Source organism: Sphaerodactylus townsendi, linkage group LG02 (genome assembly GCF_021028975.2).
Source record: "Sphaerodactylus townsendi isolate TG3544 linkage group LG02, MPM_Stown_v2.3, whole genome shotgun sequence".
Lineage (NCBI taxonomy): Eukaryota > Metazoa > Chordata > Lepidosauria > Squamata > Sphaerodactylidae > Sphaerodactylus > Sphaerodactylus townsendi.
In genome coordinates this window covers 122,818,740-122,836,639 of record NC_059426.1, presented here as the reverse complement: position 1 = coordinate 122,836,639, position 17,900 = coordinate 122,818,740, and the positions used below count along the sequence as shown (strand labels likewise).

Sequence of the window (17,900 nt, the reverse complement as noted above, 5' to 3'; positions counted from 1 at the left end):
GATCCAGGAGGTTGATCTGGCCAGCCTCTGTGGGAAGGGCACCAGGCCAAGGGTTCAGGGCATGCTTGGGCCACCCATGCCAGAACTTAGTGTCATCCTAGCTTGAAGGTCTCACTTTCAGGAGATTGGGCCCAGGACCTGCACGGTTGAGGGAATCACAATCTGATCAAATGTACAGTTCTCCAGACCATCCCAGGAGGCTGGCGTCTTTGCAGTGTTTGCAACTGATGTGTCAGGCTAGTACCTGATAACCTTCAGTAAACCTCTTAGCCATGATTAGTGAAATGGCTAGGATTAGCAAAAGCTACTGCTCAGGAACCATTTTCTCCCTGTCAAGTGCACAATTCTACTCTACACGGGTTGAAATGACAGAAGCCAGTTCCTCCTGAACGTGCGGGATTCATCCTCCCCTCTACTTGGCCACATTTCACCATCAAGGTGGCAGATTTGAGAAGATGCTCCAAAGCAGGTTGGTGACATTCTTAACATCATTTTCCTTGATATTTTTTAAAGCTTTTTTGTTTTTGCTATGAAGTTACAGCTAACTTATGGCCACCCTGGAGGGTTTTCAAGGTAAGAGATGCTTGGAGGTGGTTTGCCTTTGTCACAAGCTGCATATAGATCTGAAAAAGCATGTTTTCCTGACTCCTCTGAAGTCAGACAACCTCATCTTATTCTTGAACAAATATATTAGAAGTAATTATGTTCACAAGAAATAGATAACGCTGTGATAGACTCCAAGCTTTAGAGGTTGATGCCATTTTTCAAAGTGCATGTTTAAATTAGAAAAAGTTGTTATAGTCCACCGGTTTATACATTCCTTCCTGAGGGGGAAAAAGTCAATTTTCCTCCCTTTACAGAAGATAGTCTAATTTGTTCTTCCAGGAAAAGGAGGAAAAGGGAATTGTGTACATAATACTAATCATGAAGTTGGGACATATATGGGCCCTAGAATTTAGGCTGTTAAATGATAGTCCTATGAATTCAATAAGAGTAAATGCAGATGGATGACATTATATGGTCTACATATTACTTTAAAATAATTGGAGCAGTGGTTCTCAGCCTTCCTAATGCGGCAACCCTTTAATACAGCTCCTCATGTTGTGGTGACCCCCAACCCTAACATTTATCCATTTTACAGATGAAGAACACTGATGCAGAGAGTCCTAGGCGACCCCTGCGAAAGGGTCGTTCGACCTCCAAAGGGGTCATGACCCACAGGTTGAGAACAGGTGGTTTGGAGGATGTGGCTATGCAGATATCACATATAGAGAAGGCGACTGCGACTTCATAGCCTTTTTCTCTTCTTTCTTTAGCTGGGTCATATTGTGTTGGATCCCATGATGTCTCAATGGAAAGTACTAACAGTTGTACATTTCTGACACATTTCCCTCCCTGCAGCAGTCCTCTCCAACCCTTGGAAAGTTTATTTCTGAGACTGCATGACCCTCCCCATTGGGTGATTTAGCTGTGTGTCTGAAGGCTGCTTTGGGAGGCCAAAGAGGATAAAATTCTCCTTTCTCATCCATCAGTGATATGCTGCTAATGGAAACAAAAGAGAGGGTGATTCGCCCCTCTCCTTCGTGGTCAGGGGAAAACCCTTAATCTATACTATTTCCCTGAAAATGGTCACCTGAAATAACCCTAACCAAAGAAATGGTCTATCTGTTATAGAAATCATACCCCACCACCCACCACCAGGCAGAAACTTCCAGTCTTTTGGACTTCCCCTGCATATTGAAAGCCTTGATACTATAAGAAAAACTGTCATGTTTTATCAACTATTCATATTTAATACATTATTAGCCTGAAAGCTAACTAGAAATACACTTTGCCTATTTAAAAAGGAAGTTTTAGGTTAACCTTTGAGGACTGGAAGAGAGCATTTTTGTTTTTTAGAAAAATCTTCAAAAGGTTGTACATTTTACACAAGTCATCCAGACAAGTTCTAGATAAGCATTGCAACTCTTTCCAGATAAGAAGATAAATGGTCAGGCAGTTGTCCTAGTTTAAGTACATACTTGTTTTCACATTTTTTTCAGTCCTCCTGTGCTTATTTGTTGTTGATTTTAAACACATTGTATATCTTAATGTGAACCTGCAATTCTGTTCTTAGCTGCTGCTGGTTATGTTCAATCTTCTATTGTGTTGCTTCCACTAGTTTCACTGTGTCTGTTACTCAACGGAATATGCTTAGTTATGAACTCAGCCTTGTGTGTGATTGCATTAGTTGTGTTTTCTTGTGCCATAACTGTTGTGCCAATCATGGGCTAATCATGGCTAGAGTATCAGTTGGTTTATTAGACTTGTATTCATTGTGTTATATGTATTAGAAAATGATAGCAAAATGCATTTTCTTTGTGTTTTCTTGGTGGCTGTGAAAAGTTAAAAGAGATTTAAAAATGTTTATAAACAGAGTTCATTGACTTCAGTAGACTTAGACAGGTGTAACTCTACCTAGGATGGCGGTCAAATGTCAATTTGTTGCAGGTATGTGTGTAAAGTTTTGTAATATGATGTTCAAATTTAAAGTCTGTGATTTAACTTAACTAATGTAAAACTTCCTTCACAGGCAGGGTTGTAGAACACAATTTTCCTTCTAGGTTCTGGCCTGCAAAAGCTGGCAGGATTTATATGTTCCTATGGGGAGTCAGGAAAACCATCAATCTATTTCTAGGGCCTGTGGGAACAGCACATATTCAAACATGGCAGAAGTCTTCTAGAATCTGGCTGGTAGATTTCCTCGAGGCAGCAAGGGAATGGTTTGATGGTGACTTTCACATGGGAACAATATTTTGTGTTTTTCTTGATACCACAAAGGTGTGAAAACGGTGTAAAATGGTTTACAACAGTATAAAAGGGTTTATACTGTTTTCACACCGCTGTTTTTGGCCCATGTGGAATCCGCCTGTGACTGCTGAGTCAGTGCAATGGCAACAGGGCTTCCACACTGCAGAATGTCTCTACATTTTCCATGCACCAGTTCCCCACAGCAAAGGCATAGTTCCAAAGAGACGGGGGGCGTGACGCACCAGGTTCGTGCCGTGTGGGGGCCTGGCGAAGGCGTTCTGAGGGCATTCCATGTCGGGGGCGTTCCGGGGTGAGATGGGGCGGAGGATGCACTGGTGCATTAGGCGCTTTCCCCCCTTGCTATGCCTCTGCCCCACAGTAGCATTCTTTTTGCAGCACTAAAGGTACTATTTTGTTTCATTTTAAAAAAAACTGGTAATCAACAAATTGCTAGAATTAACACACTGGAGTGATTTATCAATTGCCAATTTTTTAAAAAATAAAAACAATGTGCTTCCCAATGCATTGTGGGGAGAGTGTGGTGGGAGAAATGACCACTGCAGGAGACTGGGGCAGGGTAAATGGTTCCGGTGAGTGTGTGAGATGAGGAAAGATATGGGGATGATAGCCATGCCACTTTTGCTGCTATCTTTCCTAAGAGACTGTAGAAGAGCAGGGTTGTTTGTTTGTTTGTTTGTTTGTATACAACAGGCAGTGCTATCCAGAACAGAGTTACTCCAGCCTAAGCCCATGGAGTAACTTTCTTCTGGATTGCACTGTAAAGATTTTTCTTTATCTAAAGATTTTTGGGGCATTTTATAAGTGCATCCATTTTTAAAAGTCTATCTTAACTCATGCTTACCAAGATACAATGACAACATAGGGAAACATCTTCTGAATAATTCAGGCATCTAAAATTTATAATATTTTTCCTACCTATGGTCATTTAATGTGTGTGTGTGGAAGGTGATTTTCGATTTGAAGAAAAGTCTCCGAGATAAAAGGTCTGTGTTACAGGTTAGCAGAGAAGAGTATTCTAATTCCCAAATTCTTGCTGGCAGCTAAAATTGAAATCTCGGTGGTGGTGATATAAAGCTGAATAGAGGAACTGCTTGTTGAAGTCTAGAGGCTTGAGCCAGGGGCCAGTTGAGTAAATTCTATATCCACTGTGGTAAAACAATGTTCTCAAGGGACCACTTCTGCCACAATTTACAGAAAACTCTTACATATCCTCACTTCATCTCAACATGACATATGAAGAAAAAACCTCAGGATGGATTATGCAAAAATGTTCATCATTCATTTAGCATTCTAAAGTTCCTGTGCATTTTGATGGTCCAATTTGGAAGTTTATATAAATGTAGAATTTAGTTGCAAATAAATATACATAAACTCTGATTGAGGCTATTTTTTCATCATTGGAGACAAAATGTATGTTCTCAGCACTTCTTTCATATCTAATGCTATGCTAAGGTGACATAGGAAGCTCAGACATACATAATATAAATACACAATGGAAAGACAGTAATCTCTCTCTCTCTCTCTCTCTGCTTCATAGGCTTCTACTGTATGCTTTTTGCATCCTGGGCACCCTATGGTAAGCTGATAAGGAGATTTTCCAGAACAACATTTCTTTTCCTAATGCTATCACAACCATGGCTGTCCTGAACGTCAGATTCACCAAAACAAAGAGAGATAAATTGGCTCAAATCCTGTGGCTCTCCAACTGGATATCAATGGTGTCTGGTATAATTTTGTTCAGCCTGGGACTCTTCTTGAAGATAGAAATCCGGAAGCGCAGTGAACTGATGGCCAAAGGAGACCTTACCTCTGCCCCTAACATGCTTATCTCCGTAGGGGTCATAGCATGTTTCATCAATTTACTTGGAGGAAAAATCTGTTATGACTGCACAGACGTTGATAAATTTAATCGGTGGAAATTAGTTGTGCTCCCATACATTGTATGCACATTCTGCTTCACCTTCTGCATATTAGGCGGGGCAGCTTTGTGTTACACTATGAGGAATGAGCTGGAGGAATCCCTGTATCTGGGACTGAGAGATGCTATTAGGTTCTACAAAGACACAGACATTCCTGGACGCTGTTTTTTAAAGAAAACTGTAGACATGTTACAAATCAGATTCCAGTGCTGTGGAAACAATGGCTTTAGGGATTGGTTTGAAGTTCAGTGGGTGTCAGTTCGCTATCTGGATATGACTTCCAAGGAAGTTCTAGAGTAAGTATCAATGTAGAACATTGTAATGACATGAAGTTCTTCCAAGCAATGGATTTATTTTGTGCAAGAGAATTAAAGCAAGTAACTAGGACACATTAAACCATGTGACACTAGGGTAGAGGCTACAACCAGAGGTTGGATCCAACCAGTTCTCACCACTTCTCTAGAAGTGGTTACTAATTTTTTTCTGAGTGCCAAGAAGGGGTTACTAAAGCAACCTCCCTGCCCAATAGGGACTGGAGGTGCGTGTGTGCGGCGGCGCCACTGTTTGAATCCCACCACCATCGGAACCTGTTATTAAAATTTTTGGATCCCGCCACTGGCTACAGCACATAGTTAATATTGCTTGGGGAAAATCTGCCACGGGACTAACATTTGTTTTGGTACAAGCTTTTGTAAGTCAGAGCTCATTTCATCAGTTACATGAGGTATACATCCAAAAGGATGATGATTTTATATTAGAGACATTCCTTAAACAGAGGCTTAGTGGCACCTGTGAAAGTTCATTAAACAGGGTTGCCTCCAATTTTCATGCTGTTTCCATTAGTATGCGCATATCAGAGCATAGCTACTCTATGAACAACATTCCAAAATATTGTGGAGTTCTGTACGTTTCACAGACTTATCACAGTGTTCAAAGGGGTAATTTCTGATGTTTTGCCCTTTGTAGGCAGATTTATGTCCCTTCACACCTGTACTGTAAAGGCAGGGAGACAAAACATGGACACTGATGTGGCAAAGATTATATGTAAATTCATTCAGAGCTAGCCTGAAGCAAAGCAACCCTACAAAGCATTTCCCCCAAGTCACACGCCTTTTGTTGTATCTCATTCAGGGATGGCCTGTTGACAGGATAGTTGAAAGAAGCATTCAAAATTCATGCAAGGGCTTTTGCTGCACAAAATGTGGCACAATGGGGATCTTTAATACAGCAAACAATATTCATCAAGTGCAATTGGAACCATTTCTCCTTGCCAGTATAATCTCATTTCCATGCCATACCGCAGAGCAATAGTTCTCTGGCACAAGTGCTGAAGTCAGCTCACTTAGGGTTTAAAAATATTTATATCTGATCCAAGTGAGGTCATGGGTTCTCCCAACTCTCAGTCACATGTTCATACATAGACTAACCTTCACAAACTTCTCCATCATTCTGCTCAGCTCCAAACCCTGCAAGGGAAAAGTAGGGTCTTCAGGCTTCCATCCTGCTCCAATTTTGCTAGTGGAAACAGGTGTTTTTGGCAGGTGGGATGTTTGTCCTTTCCTTTGCCCATATAAGTCCACCTCAGGGCAAACAGGAAGGATCAAACAGGCCCTGCAGCCATTCTGCTGACAAAAATGGTTCAAGAGGGAAGTCTTAAGACACTCCTCCACTGGCTCTGTGGGGTAAATTAGAGGTTTTTGAAAGTTAATCACCTGTGACTTGGTTTGTATGAGACATAATCTATTTTGGCCATGAGTAGAATGAAAACCTATGAGGAATAGCACTCCTGTTTTCCAACCCTGCAAAGATAGAAGACTGTAACAATCAATTGTATCAAAATTTAAGAAATATAGGAGAACGGAGTTACAATCTCCCTATCTATATCCCAATGTCACAGATAATCCACCAGGATAACCAAATGCAGTTTCAGGCTGAAAGACAGAATGAAATGTGTGTTCTGATTCAAGAATATGGAAAGCTCAGTTGCCATTACCTTCTTGAGCACTGTGTCTCACAAAAATCAACCTATCATTGGGTTTTCTGGAGAACTTCTTCAGAAGAGGTCATATTACAGTCATTTTGTTTTAGTCTACAGAAACTTTTCCCTGTTTGAATAAAGTCAGTACCTTCCAGACTCAACCAGATATTTCTTCTAGTACGATGTTATTAGCTAAGAAGCAAAATGGTCAAGCTTATAGTTGTTAGGCTACATCACACACATTTTGTCAATAACCACAGGATACAACTAAAAGTGATCTAAAGAAAGAGGACAAAAAGGTAGTCAAGAAATATCTTGTAACTGTGTATATTCTCCTAGGTGGAAATACTTGTTAAAATGTGGCCAGTCCTTCATAGTGTTGTCCAGGTTTGGAAAGTGGCAGACTGTACATTGTGAAGTTTTTACTTTTCTGTACAACATTGGTTTGAAGCCCTGGCTATTATTTGAATTTGATTTCTTCCTATCCCAGGGTCTAGCTCAACAGTTCAATCATTTTAAAGCAACCTCTATACAGTGTATTATATAAAGTTCCAGCCTTTTTTTTTTCAGATGGTAAACTGAAATGTTGTACCTATCATATATTATCATGGTCTTCTTGTTTGTAAAGTTTGCTTTACAATTTCTGCCTTCAACTGGAATCTAGGAAGATCTCTATTTGCTGTCCATCCTCCTCAGCTTGGGCCTGATTCTTTTCAGAAAGCCCATTGTACAATATGAATGTGTGTGTAACAAAAATGGGATTGTAGTGATAAACCTTGCCCCATTGTGGAGTTGCCAATCCAGCAGGAGTCTTGGAAGGCATGCATTTTAGCATCTCTCCAATTGAGCAGTATCACTTCTAGCACAGACCTGGAAGCGATGTTAACATACTTTAGTGACGCTCCAGGGTTCCACAGAAACTCTATGGATTTCCCCCGCATTTTGGGGAGGCGGTCAGGACAAGCTCTTCCACTATAGCAGGAGACCTGGCATCCCTACCAATCAACCCATGTTAAGTCTAATGGAGGAACAAACCCTTTGCATGTGGGCTTGTCTGCACAATCTTTCCCCCCATTCATGTGTATTGTGCCTATATGTGCATGTTTGCACACACTTGGGATTTGTTCTCAGCAATCTGAATGTGTGTAGATGAAAGATGGTGCTTTCTGGCATAGTACCACTTTCCACACACTCATGTCTTCAAAGAATAATTAAAGGAAAACAAGGAAAGCATCAAGAATATGTTTCTTCGGTTACATCTCCTTACATACTGTATCCCTTCTGAGAAATATTACAATTTAAGATGCTAAGATCCTATGCTATACTGAGATCAAGCATGCACCAAGTATTTGATGTGCTCTTATTGCTCGTTTCTGGAAATGGCACTTTTCACTCAAGTGATTGAATTCAAAAGGGGTAAGAGGCAAATATACTATATGTCTCTGGCCATTCCCCCACGAAGAAATTAAATCCAGATACAACCAGGTTTCAAAAGAAACGGCACCTTTTCATCACGGTTTCACCCTCCCCACTGCAGCGTGTGTGTGTGATGTCTAACACACTTTTAAACAGTGCAGCACTCCCCACGATTGCGCGATCGAATGCGCGATCTGCTCAGTGGCTCTTTCTTCCTTGTCCTGATTGGCTGTTGTGCTGTGTTGGGGCAGGGATTTTTTTAAAAAACTTTTTTTTATGCAGCTACGTCACTATGCACATGTGTAGATAAGACAGTAGCTGTTTTTCGCACTAAGCCATGTTTATGCATGGCTTCGGAAAGTTTTACCCATGCAGCTGCACTGGCACAAAAGTCTAATTCTAGTTTACAGTTGGCACAGAAATCATGTTCTACGCAGCCAAGTTTCAACATAGCCTCTGCCGGCGCAAAACAAACAAAAAAGGGCTGTGCGCACTTTGCGCACAACCCACTGCGCTCTGATTGGCTGGAAGGCTCCATGTCACTCCCTACGGCGGGAAATTAAATCTAGAGTCAACCCCTGAACCTCCCCACCAATCTGGGTTCGGCACGTGTTTTTTAAAAAGGTACACTTCTATGCAGGTTCTTAAAAACACATGATAAGGGGGAGCGGGAACACCAGAACCGGGATGCATCTGTGTTTGGTGATCAGGCAGTGGGAAGTTCTTCCTGAAACCTGGATATTTCATGTGAGTATCACGCGATTAATTGACCGTGGGAATTCGACCTCTGAAGAAAATGTCATTTGGGCTAGTTTTTTTAAAAACACAAAGAACATAACATTTTACTTTTTAGACCAAGTAAACCTTTTCCTTCCCATTCCCAGAAGCAGTGTGTTCTTATACTTAATCTACCCAGAAAACAGAGAGTCAGTTAGTGCCTAATTTATCAAAATGAGCCCAGGCCCTTTAACCAACGCTCATCTTTCTCCATTTTGTTGCAGTCGCATAAATAGTAACATTGATGGGAAGTTCTTGGTGGATGGGGTGCCTTTCAGCTGCTGCAATCCGAACTCCCCTCGGCCTTGTATTCAGTACCAAATCACCAACAACAGTGCACACTACAACTACAATGTTCGGACGGAAGACCTCAATATTTGGATGAAAGGCTGCAGAGAGGCTGTACTGGAGTATTACACTGCGATCATGAAATTCATTGCTGCCTCTGTTTTACTCATCTGGTTGTTTGAGGTAAAAAGCAGTGAGGTTTTCAGTTTATTAGAAGAACAGGGATGCAAACTGCATGGAGGTGTCTTTGCCTTTTTTAATTTTTCACAGTTGTATGATCTGTAAGGAAGTCAGTCTAACTGTAGATGTCTACAGTTCTTGGCAGATACACACCTAATATCTTTGCTGCTTTCTCTAGATCAATATGAAAATTTAAAAAGCAAAATAAAACCTCAGCAGAGATTATGGAGAGAACACCATGCAGTATGCACCACTGTGTAAATACTTGAACCTAAGCCTGAACTAAAAATGTGTGTAATGTAGCTGGAATGCCAGAAGGTCACTATTTTTGGTGACATTATATTGGTATAGCAGTTGGTAAATATCTGATTGCTATCACAGCAAGTGTGGCACACGAGTTCTCTGAGACTGGGAATGGACTTTTGGTGCTATATATTGGAGGTGAACAGGCAGTGCAAGTGATTTTCTTTCTGTTTTCATGCTTCTTATTCATGTACAAAGCAGGGGCTCGCACACCTTTTCTGACATAGGAACGATAATGTATTTCACCATGGCATCCTTCCCCTTCCAGAGTTGCCTAATGGCAGCCAGGAGAATATGCCTGAACCTTTCAGTTACTTGGGTAAGTGAGAGTCAAGTTAACAGTAATCTTTGTCTGGCTTTTGCTCTACTCAAACCTTTTCTCCGTCCTCCAACTCCACATTCCAGCATGCAACATGATAAATCTGCTCAAATCACGACGGAAGAAGGGGGAAGAAGGCAAATTTAAAAGAACAGCCAGGAGAAGCCATCACTTTCTCACTCTTCCCACTTTATTGTGGACTTGAAAAGTGCATGAATATTCCACATGACCTGGCAATTTTGGTCATTATCACAGATTTTTATATATACATGAAAACTGTTTCTAGACATTCTATTTCTCTGCATGATGCAATGTCTCAGTCCAGAGCTGTACAATGCCCAGATTGCGCCTGGAGGCAAAACCTCCTCCGGGCGCCCCCCTCCACGAGTGGCGTGGATGCTGCCCCCACTTACCTGAGCCGGCAGGGGCAGGAGATTCTCTCGCACCAGGGCTGCTGCCTAAGCAAGGAAGAGAAGCCGGCTGTTTGGTGGCCAGCCCCTCTTCCTGTCCAGCAGCACCCACTGAGCACATGAGGGATGGGAAGAGAAGCCTGCAGGCTTCTCTCCTCATCTCTGCATGCCACTGCACCTGGAGGCGAGAAGCTGAGCCAGCCGCCAGGGATGCAGGGGCTCCCAGTCCTTCCCTTCCCAGCTGGGGAAGGCAGGACTGGGAGCTCCGGCAGCTGGTTTAGCTTTTTGCCTCTGGCTGAGGTGAGAAGCTGAGCAGGGCGCCGGGTGCCACAATCTGCAGCCAGCTCCTAGGTACTGGGAGCCGGCTGCAGGCTGCTTGCCCAGCTCAGCTCCTTGCCTCTGGACAAACCGTTTGGTCACGTGACCAAAAGGCGAGCACCCGGGGACATGGGTTACCTCATGTCCCTAGGGCCGTATGCCACTGTGAATCAACGATTCTTCAAATGTATAAGTTTATGGTTGCCACGTTTAAATCAACTTGTAATTCACATTCCTTGCAGAGAAATTTAAGCATCAGACAAGAAACTGAGCAAAGATTCATAAATACATCAGAAGTTAAATGATCAGAAGTAAGAAGAGGCTTCTTAACAGTGGTGGGATCCAGAAATTTTAGTAACAGGTTCCCATGGTGGTGGGATTCAAACTGTGGCGTAGCACCAATGGGGCTGGGCGGGGCACGACATGGCCGGGCATTCTGGGGGCGGGGCATTCCTGGGCGGGGCTGTGGCAAGGACGCAGCCGCTGCGCTGGTCCTTGGGCGGGAAACGAATGCACGCAGGCACAGGCTGCCACGCACACAGGTGCATCTCCTGCTAGACTGCTTCAAGTTCTGCGAGCTACTGCTGAGAGGAGGGGCATAACTAAGGCAAAAATCACATGGCAAAATCACCAATTAGTAACCCCCTCTCAGCACACACAAATAATTAGTAACCTACTCTCGGGAACCTGTGAGAACCTGCTGGATCCCACCTCTGCTTCTTAAGTAGTTTTAAACATGTTTTTAGTGGAGAGAGACCTATGACAAATAGGTACACAATGGTAACATGATTATTATGTGAATGCATTTAGAAAGGCTGAATTATACTGGATGTAAAGTTTTAATGTTTAGTGATAAGTCAAAGATTTCTGCTCAGAACATTATAATGGAACAAGTGTTACTCTTTCTGCTGAATTAAAGTGCTCTCTTTCTGTCTTTGAACAGCCATGTGGAACAATTATCGCAGATAATTTAGGAAAGAATTGTCAGGCAGATTGTCGAAGGCTTTCACAGCCGGATTCAACTGGTTCTGGTGGGTTTTCCAGGCTGTGTATTAGGCTTCCCTCTGTGATACACCTCTGAAGATGCCAGCCACAGATGCAGGCAAAACGTTAGGAACAAGATCAACCAGACCACGGCCACACAGCCCAGAAAACCCACCAGAACCAGTAAGGCAGATTGTTCTGTGTAAAAGCAAAGCATGACATTCTATCAGCAAGCCTTAATCTTTCATCGTCTTCTTTAATGTAGGGAAAATAACAAGGTCAAGACTAACAAAAGCTCCTTATGCATGATGGTGCCAATATAATGATGACCTTCTGAGTCTGGGGCATCCAGAAATACCTGCAGTTTTATCCCTTAGTATGCTTCCTCTAAAGCTGCCTCAGGCCAGGGAGGATTCAAGTAAAGAAAAAAGGAGTAATAAGGCATCTTGACTGCTGGCTAGTTTCTTCCTAAAATGTTAAATCTGTATGAGAGCCAAGGCTAAATCTGAGCCAAGGCTCAGAATGAAGGTCTGTACATTGCCAGCAAATTTCCATTAGTGAAGACATCTGTAAGCATCTAAGGATTTCAAATAGGCTGCTGTGCACCTGAGGCACATATGTTTTTAAGAAATGTCTAAATGAGAATTCTGCTGTATGTAGGGACTTGAATGGCAGAAGGTTCTCGAAATTTTTATAAGAAATCAGAAAAGAGTGGTGGCAAGGGGAGAGAAGGAAAAGGGGGGGAAAAGAGGTCTACACTGAGGAAGAGCTGGAAGGAAATGAAAAAAATGGCTCTTTCCCCATGCATCACCTAAAACGTTTGCAGAATGTTTGCAAAGTGTTTTTGATTCCCCCCATTTGTTCATACTCACCCCCTCAAAATGTTTCATGGCTGCCACAAGTGGGGTTTCCTCTATTTTGGCTATTTGTAAAATCGATTCTTTGAAAACTCAGTGCATGGATTCTGTTGTTATGTGTAATGGATGCTTTGAAGATTTAGCCAATTGTGTTTTTTTTTAAAAAAAACACCCAGAACTGACAAAAATAAAGAGGCAAGGAGGAATGGAGTGAGCTTAGGGACACGGGTATAATGGCACAGAGAACTAAGTTCAAGAACAGCAAAATGTTGTGGAAAATGCTGGAGGACAGATAAAATGTTTTAAATAGCAAGGGAAGATGTTTTGAAAACATTTCACACACACTAACAGTTGTAAAAAAGTTTTCAGATAAAATGTTTCCAGGCTGGAAATAAAATGTTTTCAGGATGTAAGGTAGAAAAAGAATGTGGAACTCCATGGAGGAAACATTTTATTTCCTGCCTCAAAACATTTTAAAAGGTTTGTGAGGAAAGGGCCCGTGTCTCAGGGCTGAACTATCCAAGACTGTTTTTGATAGGCTGTTATCCAAGCTAAAACAGCCAGGGACCACTGGCGTAATGCCCATTGGGCAAGGTGGGCAGCTGCCCAGGGCATCACCTTGTGGGGGGCATCAAAATGCTGGGTTCGTTTTTGGGTATTTTAGTGGTTTTCCATTTTTGGCCTGTAGGGGGTGCAGTTTTTAGGCTAGTGGCACTGTTCTTATGCTACTGTTCTTAGTGGCACTGTTCTTATGCTACTCCCCAAGTTTGGTGAGGTTTGGTTCAGGGAGTCCAAAGTTATGGACTCCCAAAGGGGGTGCCCCTATCCCCCATTGTTTCCAATGGGAGCTAATAGGAGATGGGGGCTACAGTTTTGAGGGTCCATAACTTTGGCCCCCCTGAACCAAACTGCACCAAACTTGGGGGGGGGTATCATTAGGGCAGTCTTCTGATGAGACCCTGAAAGTTTTGAGACCGTGCCTTCAGAAATGTGCCCCCCACAGCCTGCAACCCCCATTGACAGCAATGCAGAAAACTCAATGAAGAACAAAGATTCTTGGGCAAATTTCTAGGATGTTCCTGCAGGGGGTGCATTTTTGGATGTATCAGCACAAAAATTTCAGGGTATCATCTGGAGATGATGGCACCCCCCAAGTTTGGTGCGATTTGGTTCAGGGGGGGCAAAGTTATGGACCCTCAAAACTGTAGCCCCCATCTCCTATTAGCTCCCATTGGAAACAATGGGGGATGGGGCACCCCCCTTTGGGAGTCCATAACTTTGGACTCCTTGAACCAAACCTCACCAAACTTGGGGAGTAGCATAAGGACAGTCTCCTGATGATATGCTGATATGTCTAAAAATGCACCCCCTGCAGGCACCAATGTCCTGGTGCAAAATATTTTTTGGTCATGGTGGAGTGGCCGCCGGGGTCATCCAACTCAAGTTTTGCCCAGGGCTACAGTTTGTCCAGGGCTGCCTCGTTACGCCCCTGCCAGGGACACTGTCCTGTTGGGGACATGAATAGTTTCCCAGTGGAGCAAATAACACCATGTGAAGCTGTTTCAGGGCATGAAAATGAATTGTAGGAAGGCTGAAGCCGCTTCTTCCCCACCCAGCACCATGGTCCTGATCCCAATCAGGGCTCCTCATGCTTAGGAACCAAGTTCTCAGCATCATGGTATGTGGCTGATGGTTTTAGATTCAGATTGGGGAACCCAGACCTTGAGCAATTCCAGCATTGATTGACAATTAACGTATTCTTAATTTTACATTATGACATGCAGTATTAAGTGAATATTATGATTGCATTGCTAATTGATTTCTTTTTCTTTTAGCTGTCTGTGCTCATAGGGGTCCGTTACCTTCAAACTGCAATGAGGAATGTTGTGTTGCTAGGTGATCCACAAAGTGACTCAGATGGCTGGTTATTTGAGAATAACTTTGTTGAAACTGCCAAATATAACATCAACATCATTAAACAGCTTGGCAAAGCCAATCAGGTATCCACAGTCTCGGGAATGAATGACCCCAATATGGATATCCAAACTGCAAACCATGGTCCAAAGAACATTCCAACAGAATCCATTCCAAAACCTTAACTGGATGTAGATGAAGACTGTAATATGATTGGGCAATTCAATCTCTACAGTGCATTTATCCCATTTTTTAAAAGGTGAGAATTAAATCATAATCTCAGGAGTGGTGTAGGTAAAGCATATTCTGGCACCAGGACCAAGCACAGGGATTTCTGGCATATGGTTGGATTTCAATCTGCTATCCAGAGCTTCTGCATCTACAGCTTTATTCTGGCCCAATCCTACTCGTTTTTACAATGCATACAGAGTGATGGCATGGAATTCATAGTATTCTGTCTTTCTTTGGCTGATTCCGCATGGGCCAAAAACAGCAGTGTGAAAACAGTGTGAAACCAGTATAAACCCTTTTACACCATTTTAAACCCTTTCACACCATTTTCACACTGGTTTCACACTGCTAGTTTTGACCCATGCGGAACCAGCCTTTCATTTTACATTATACAAAAATGAAAAAATGTGAACACTAAGAAAAAGATTGTTGATATAAATGACAGAGTGGACAACTGTTCCATATGTAACCAGATTATGAATAATTTCTTAGTCATCATTACTATGCTATGTCAGTATTTGCATCACAGTGATTCCCATTAAATCCAACTGCTCGCTTTTGATTTCCTGCCACCAAGAGGTTCTCCTTGAATTTTGTAATCTAACAGATTTTATTTCTCTCTGAATGAACATTCCTTTACCTACTGTATTCCTGTAAAGCTTTCTAATCATGAACATTCTCCAATCTTATTACAAGCTTATAATGACAGGAAAATCCCTTAAAGCAGTCACAGGCTTTCTTCATTTGGAAGACATAATTCCTTTATGATATCACAATTATGAAGTGAATTATGAAGTGGTTAGCAACAAATCCCAATTCAAAACGTATTACAGTGCTTCAGAGTAAATTTACATACTATTACAGCCTGTCTATTCACTGAATATAGCAGAAACTGAAGAAAATATAAATTAATCTTTAATAATTTATACATAGTTCTAAAAAAGATACTTTAATCTGCAATCACACCTTTAATCTTACAGTTGAAAATAAGTGACCATGTCTTTAAATGGAGAAAAGCAATAAAAAACAACAGAGTACCATTTAGTCTATCACAGAAAAATACACATGCTCAAGCTTTCAATATAGGATTTAGCATATTCTGAATTTTGTGCATATTATGGATAAATCAAATAGCAGGTAGCATCAGTTCATTGTGTAATATTAGCCTACAGCAGAGAAATACAATTTGTGACAAACTACAGCCTCTTATAAAGGTTGATTGATATGGTAATTTCAAATAATGGAAGAAAAAGGACACACTTATTATGTCGCTAGGATACGGGTCAGATCACTTGTAGATTAAAGTGTGAGGTTTGATTGGATGTGATGAATTTAAATAATTGCACTTTGTTCCTTATAAAAAAAATCTCAGCTTTGACAAATAAAAAAATGATCATTTGTTGAACTATTAGTAAAAGTTTTATAAATGTAGCCACTAGTCAGCACTCATAAAGGACAAAAATAACCTAACCACATTAATCCACACACATTAATGTGCATTGGGTATTTAATTAGATTGTTTTCTTCTTTTAAGATACTGCATAACTTCTTCACTCTCTGTTTTTCTTCTACAATAGTTATTGTATGTTGTCCTAAACACAAATTATGACACATCAAATCCTGTAAGTGAAGAAAATGATTTATCCTTAAAATAAGTGATCAGTCAGTTATTTTCTATTTCCACATGCACAGATTATTACAGTTTTCCCCAGTGTCAAACATTGTGTCTTGGAAACATTTTCTGTGAAATCATTTCATGCACCTCCATCTCGACCCCCTCCCCCCTTGACATTTCCCCCCTTGGCTTTTCAGTTGTTGAAAATATATTATTCCTAATGGTGGTAGGATGTCATCCATGACACAGAAGAACAACCCTCCCCCTTTTTCTTTTGCACAGGTGCTCTAGCATTACTGCAGTTACATTGAAACGGCAATTCAAAAATGTCTCAGCCTCGATTTCTACCATTGAGAATTACACAGAAAACAGAAGTTAAAAGACTTATTTATTTTTTATTTATTTATTTTTTCAATTTATATACCACCCGATCCCCGTTACCTGAAGAAACAGGTACAACAGCCCCCCAATTTTTCAGCCAAATTAGGACTGCAGTAACACAATCATTACTGCAGCAGCCCCTTGTCAATTTCACTCACTCCTAATCTTTGTGTTAGATTTTACAAGTGCCTGCTTCATTCAGTCAAGCAAGAGTTAACTGCTGAAGTCATGAGTAGAATCACATGAGCTTCTAGGAAGATCTCTCTCCTTTCTTTTTCCAGAAAAAGAGGAGAGGTAGATACACAGGCCCAGATACACTGAAAAGCCACCCAGACTGAGCACTTGCATTCATAGAGTTTGCTGTTCATATACTGAGTGTAAATTCATTTGTTATCTAGTAAAGGTCTACAAAACAACTCACATCTCTGCCCTATTATTTGCTCTGCTAATTCATTGCAATACAACAAAAGGTTAAGGACACAGATGTTTTCACTGCATTTACTTTTCTCTCTGATGCAAAATGAGTTGCTTATATAAAGGAAGCTCCTAAAGAAGCACGATGTCAGATGAAGAAGTCTCAGTCAGCCCCTCGAACCCAGTAATGACTGTTTCAGCAAACATGACTGGAGTACAAATCCCAAACCCATATGCCTTGGCAAGCAGTCCCGCTCTACCTGCTCTACCTTGGTTGGATGAGTGAAATTTTTTGATCCTGCCGTTTCGAATGCTATTCAGGTATACAAAGTTATTCAACAATCAGGGAATGACAGCCCATGGGGGTATTGTTTAATGTTAATTTTGTTGTGATCCCTTTGGAGAAAGACTGTACGGTTTATGTTTCTTTGTAATAAGCCTGTGTAGGTATCATTTTTGTTATACAGTATAAAAGCTTATTTGTAATTATTTGAATATATGCATATTGAATATTGGTACATTCATACCACTAGCCATATACCCTGTTTCTCCAAAAATAAGACATCCCCTGAGTATAAGACGTAGTAGAGGTTTTGCTGAAGTGCTAAATATAAAACATCCCCTGAAAGTAAGATGTAGCAAAGTTTTTGTTTGGAAGCATGCCCGTCGAACAGAACACCAAAGCATGCAGCTGTGGAGCGGAAAAATAAGACATCCCCTGAAAATAAGACATACTGATCTTTGGGAGCAAAAATTAATATAAGACACTGTCTTATTTTCGGGGA

General features: G+C 41.4%; 1 protein-coding gene across 1 annotated transcript; it reads left to right on the top strand.

Moving 5' to 3' along the window:
- Positions 1-363: 363 nt before the first annotated feature.
- LOC125427517 (photoreceptor outer segment membrane glycoprotein 2-like) lies at positions 364-16,895 on the top strand. The gene is made up of 4 exons (XM_048487051.1): positions 364-469; positions 4,349-5,026; positions 9,126-9,372; positions 14,396-16,895. The coding sequence occupies exons 2-4, from the start codon at positions 4,446-4,448 to the stop codon at positions 14,657-14,659; spliced, it is 1,092 nt and encodes a 363-aa protein (XP_048343008.1). The 5' UTR covers positions 364-469; positions 4,349-4,445; the 3' UTR covers positions 14,660-16,895.
- The last annotated feature ends 1,005 nt before the right edge of the window (positions 16,896-17,900 follow it).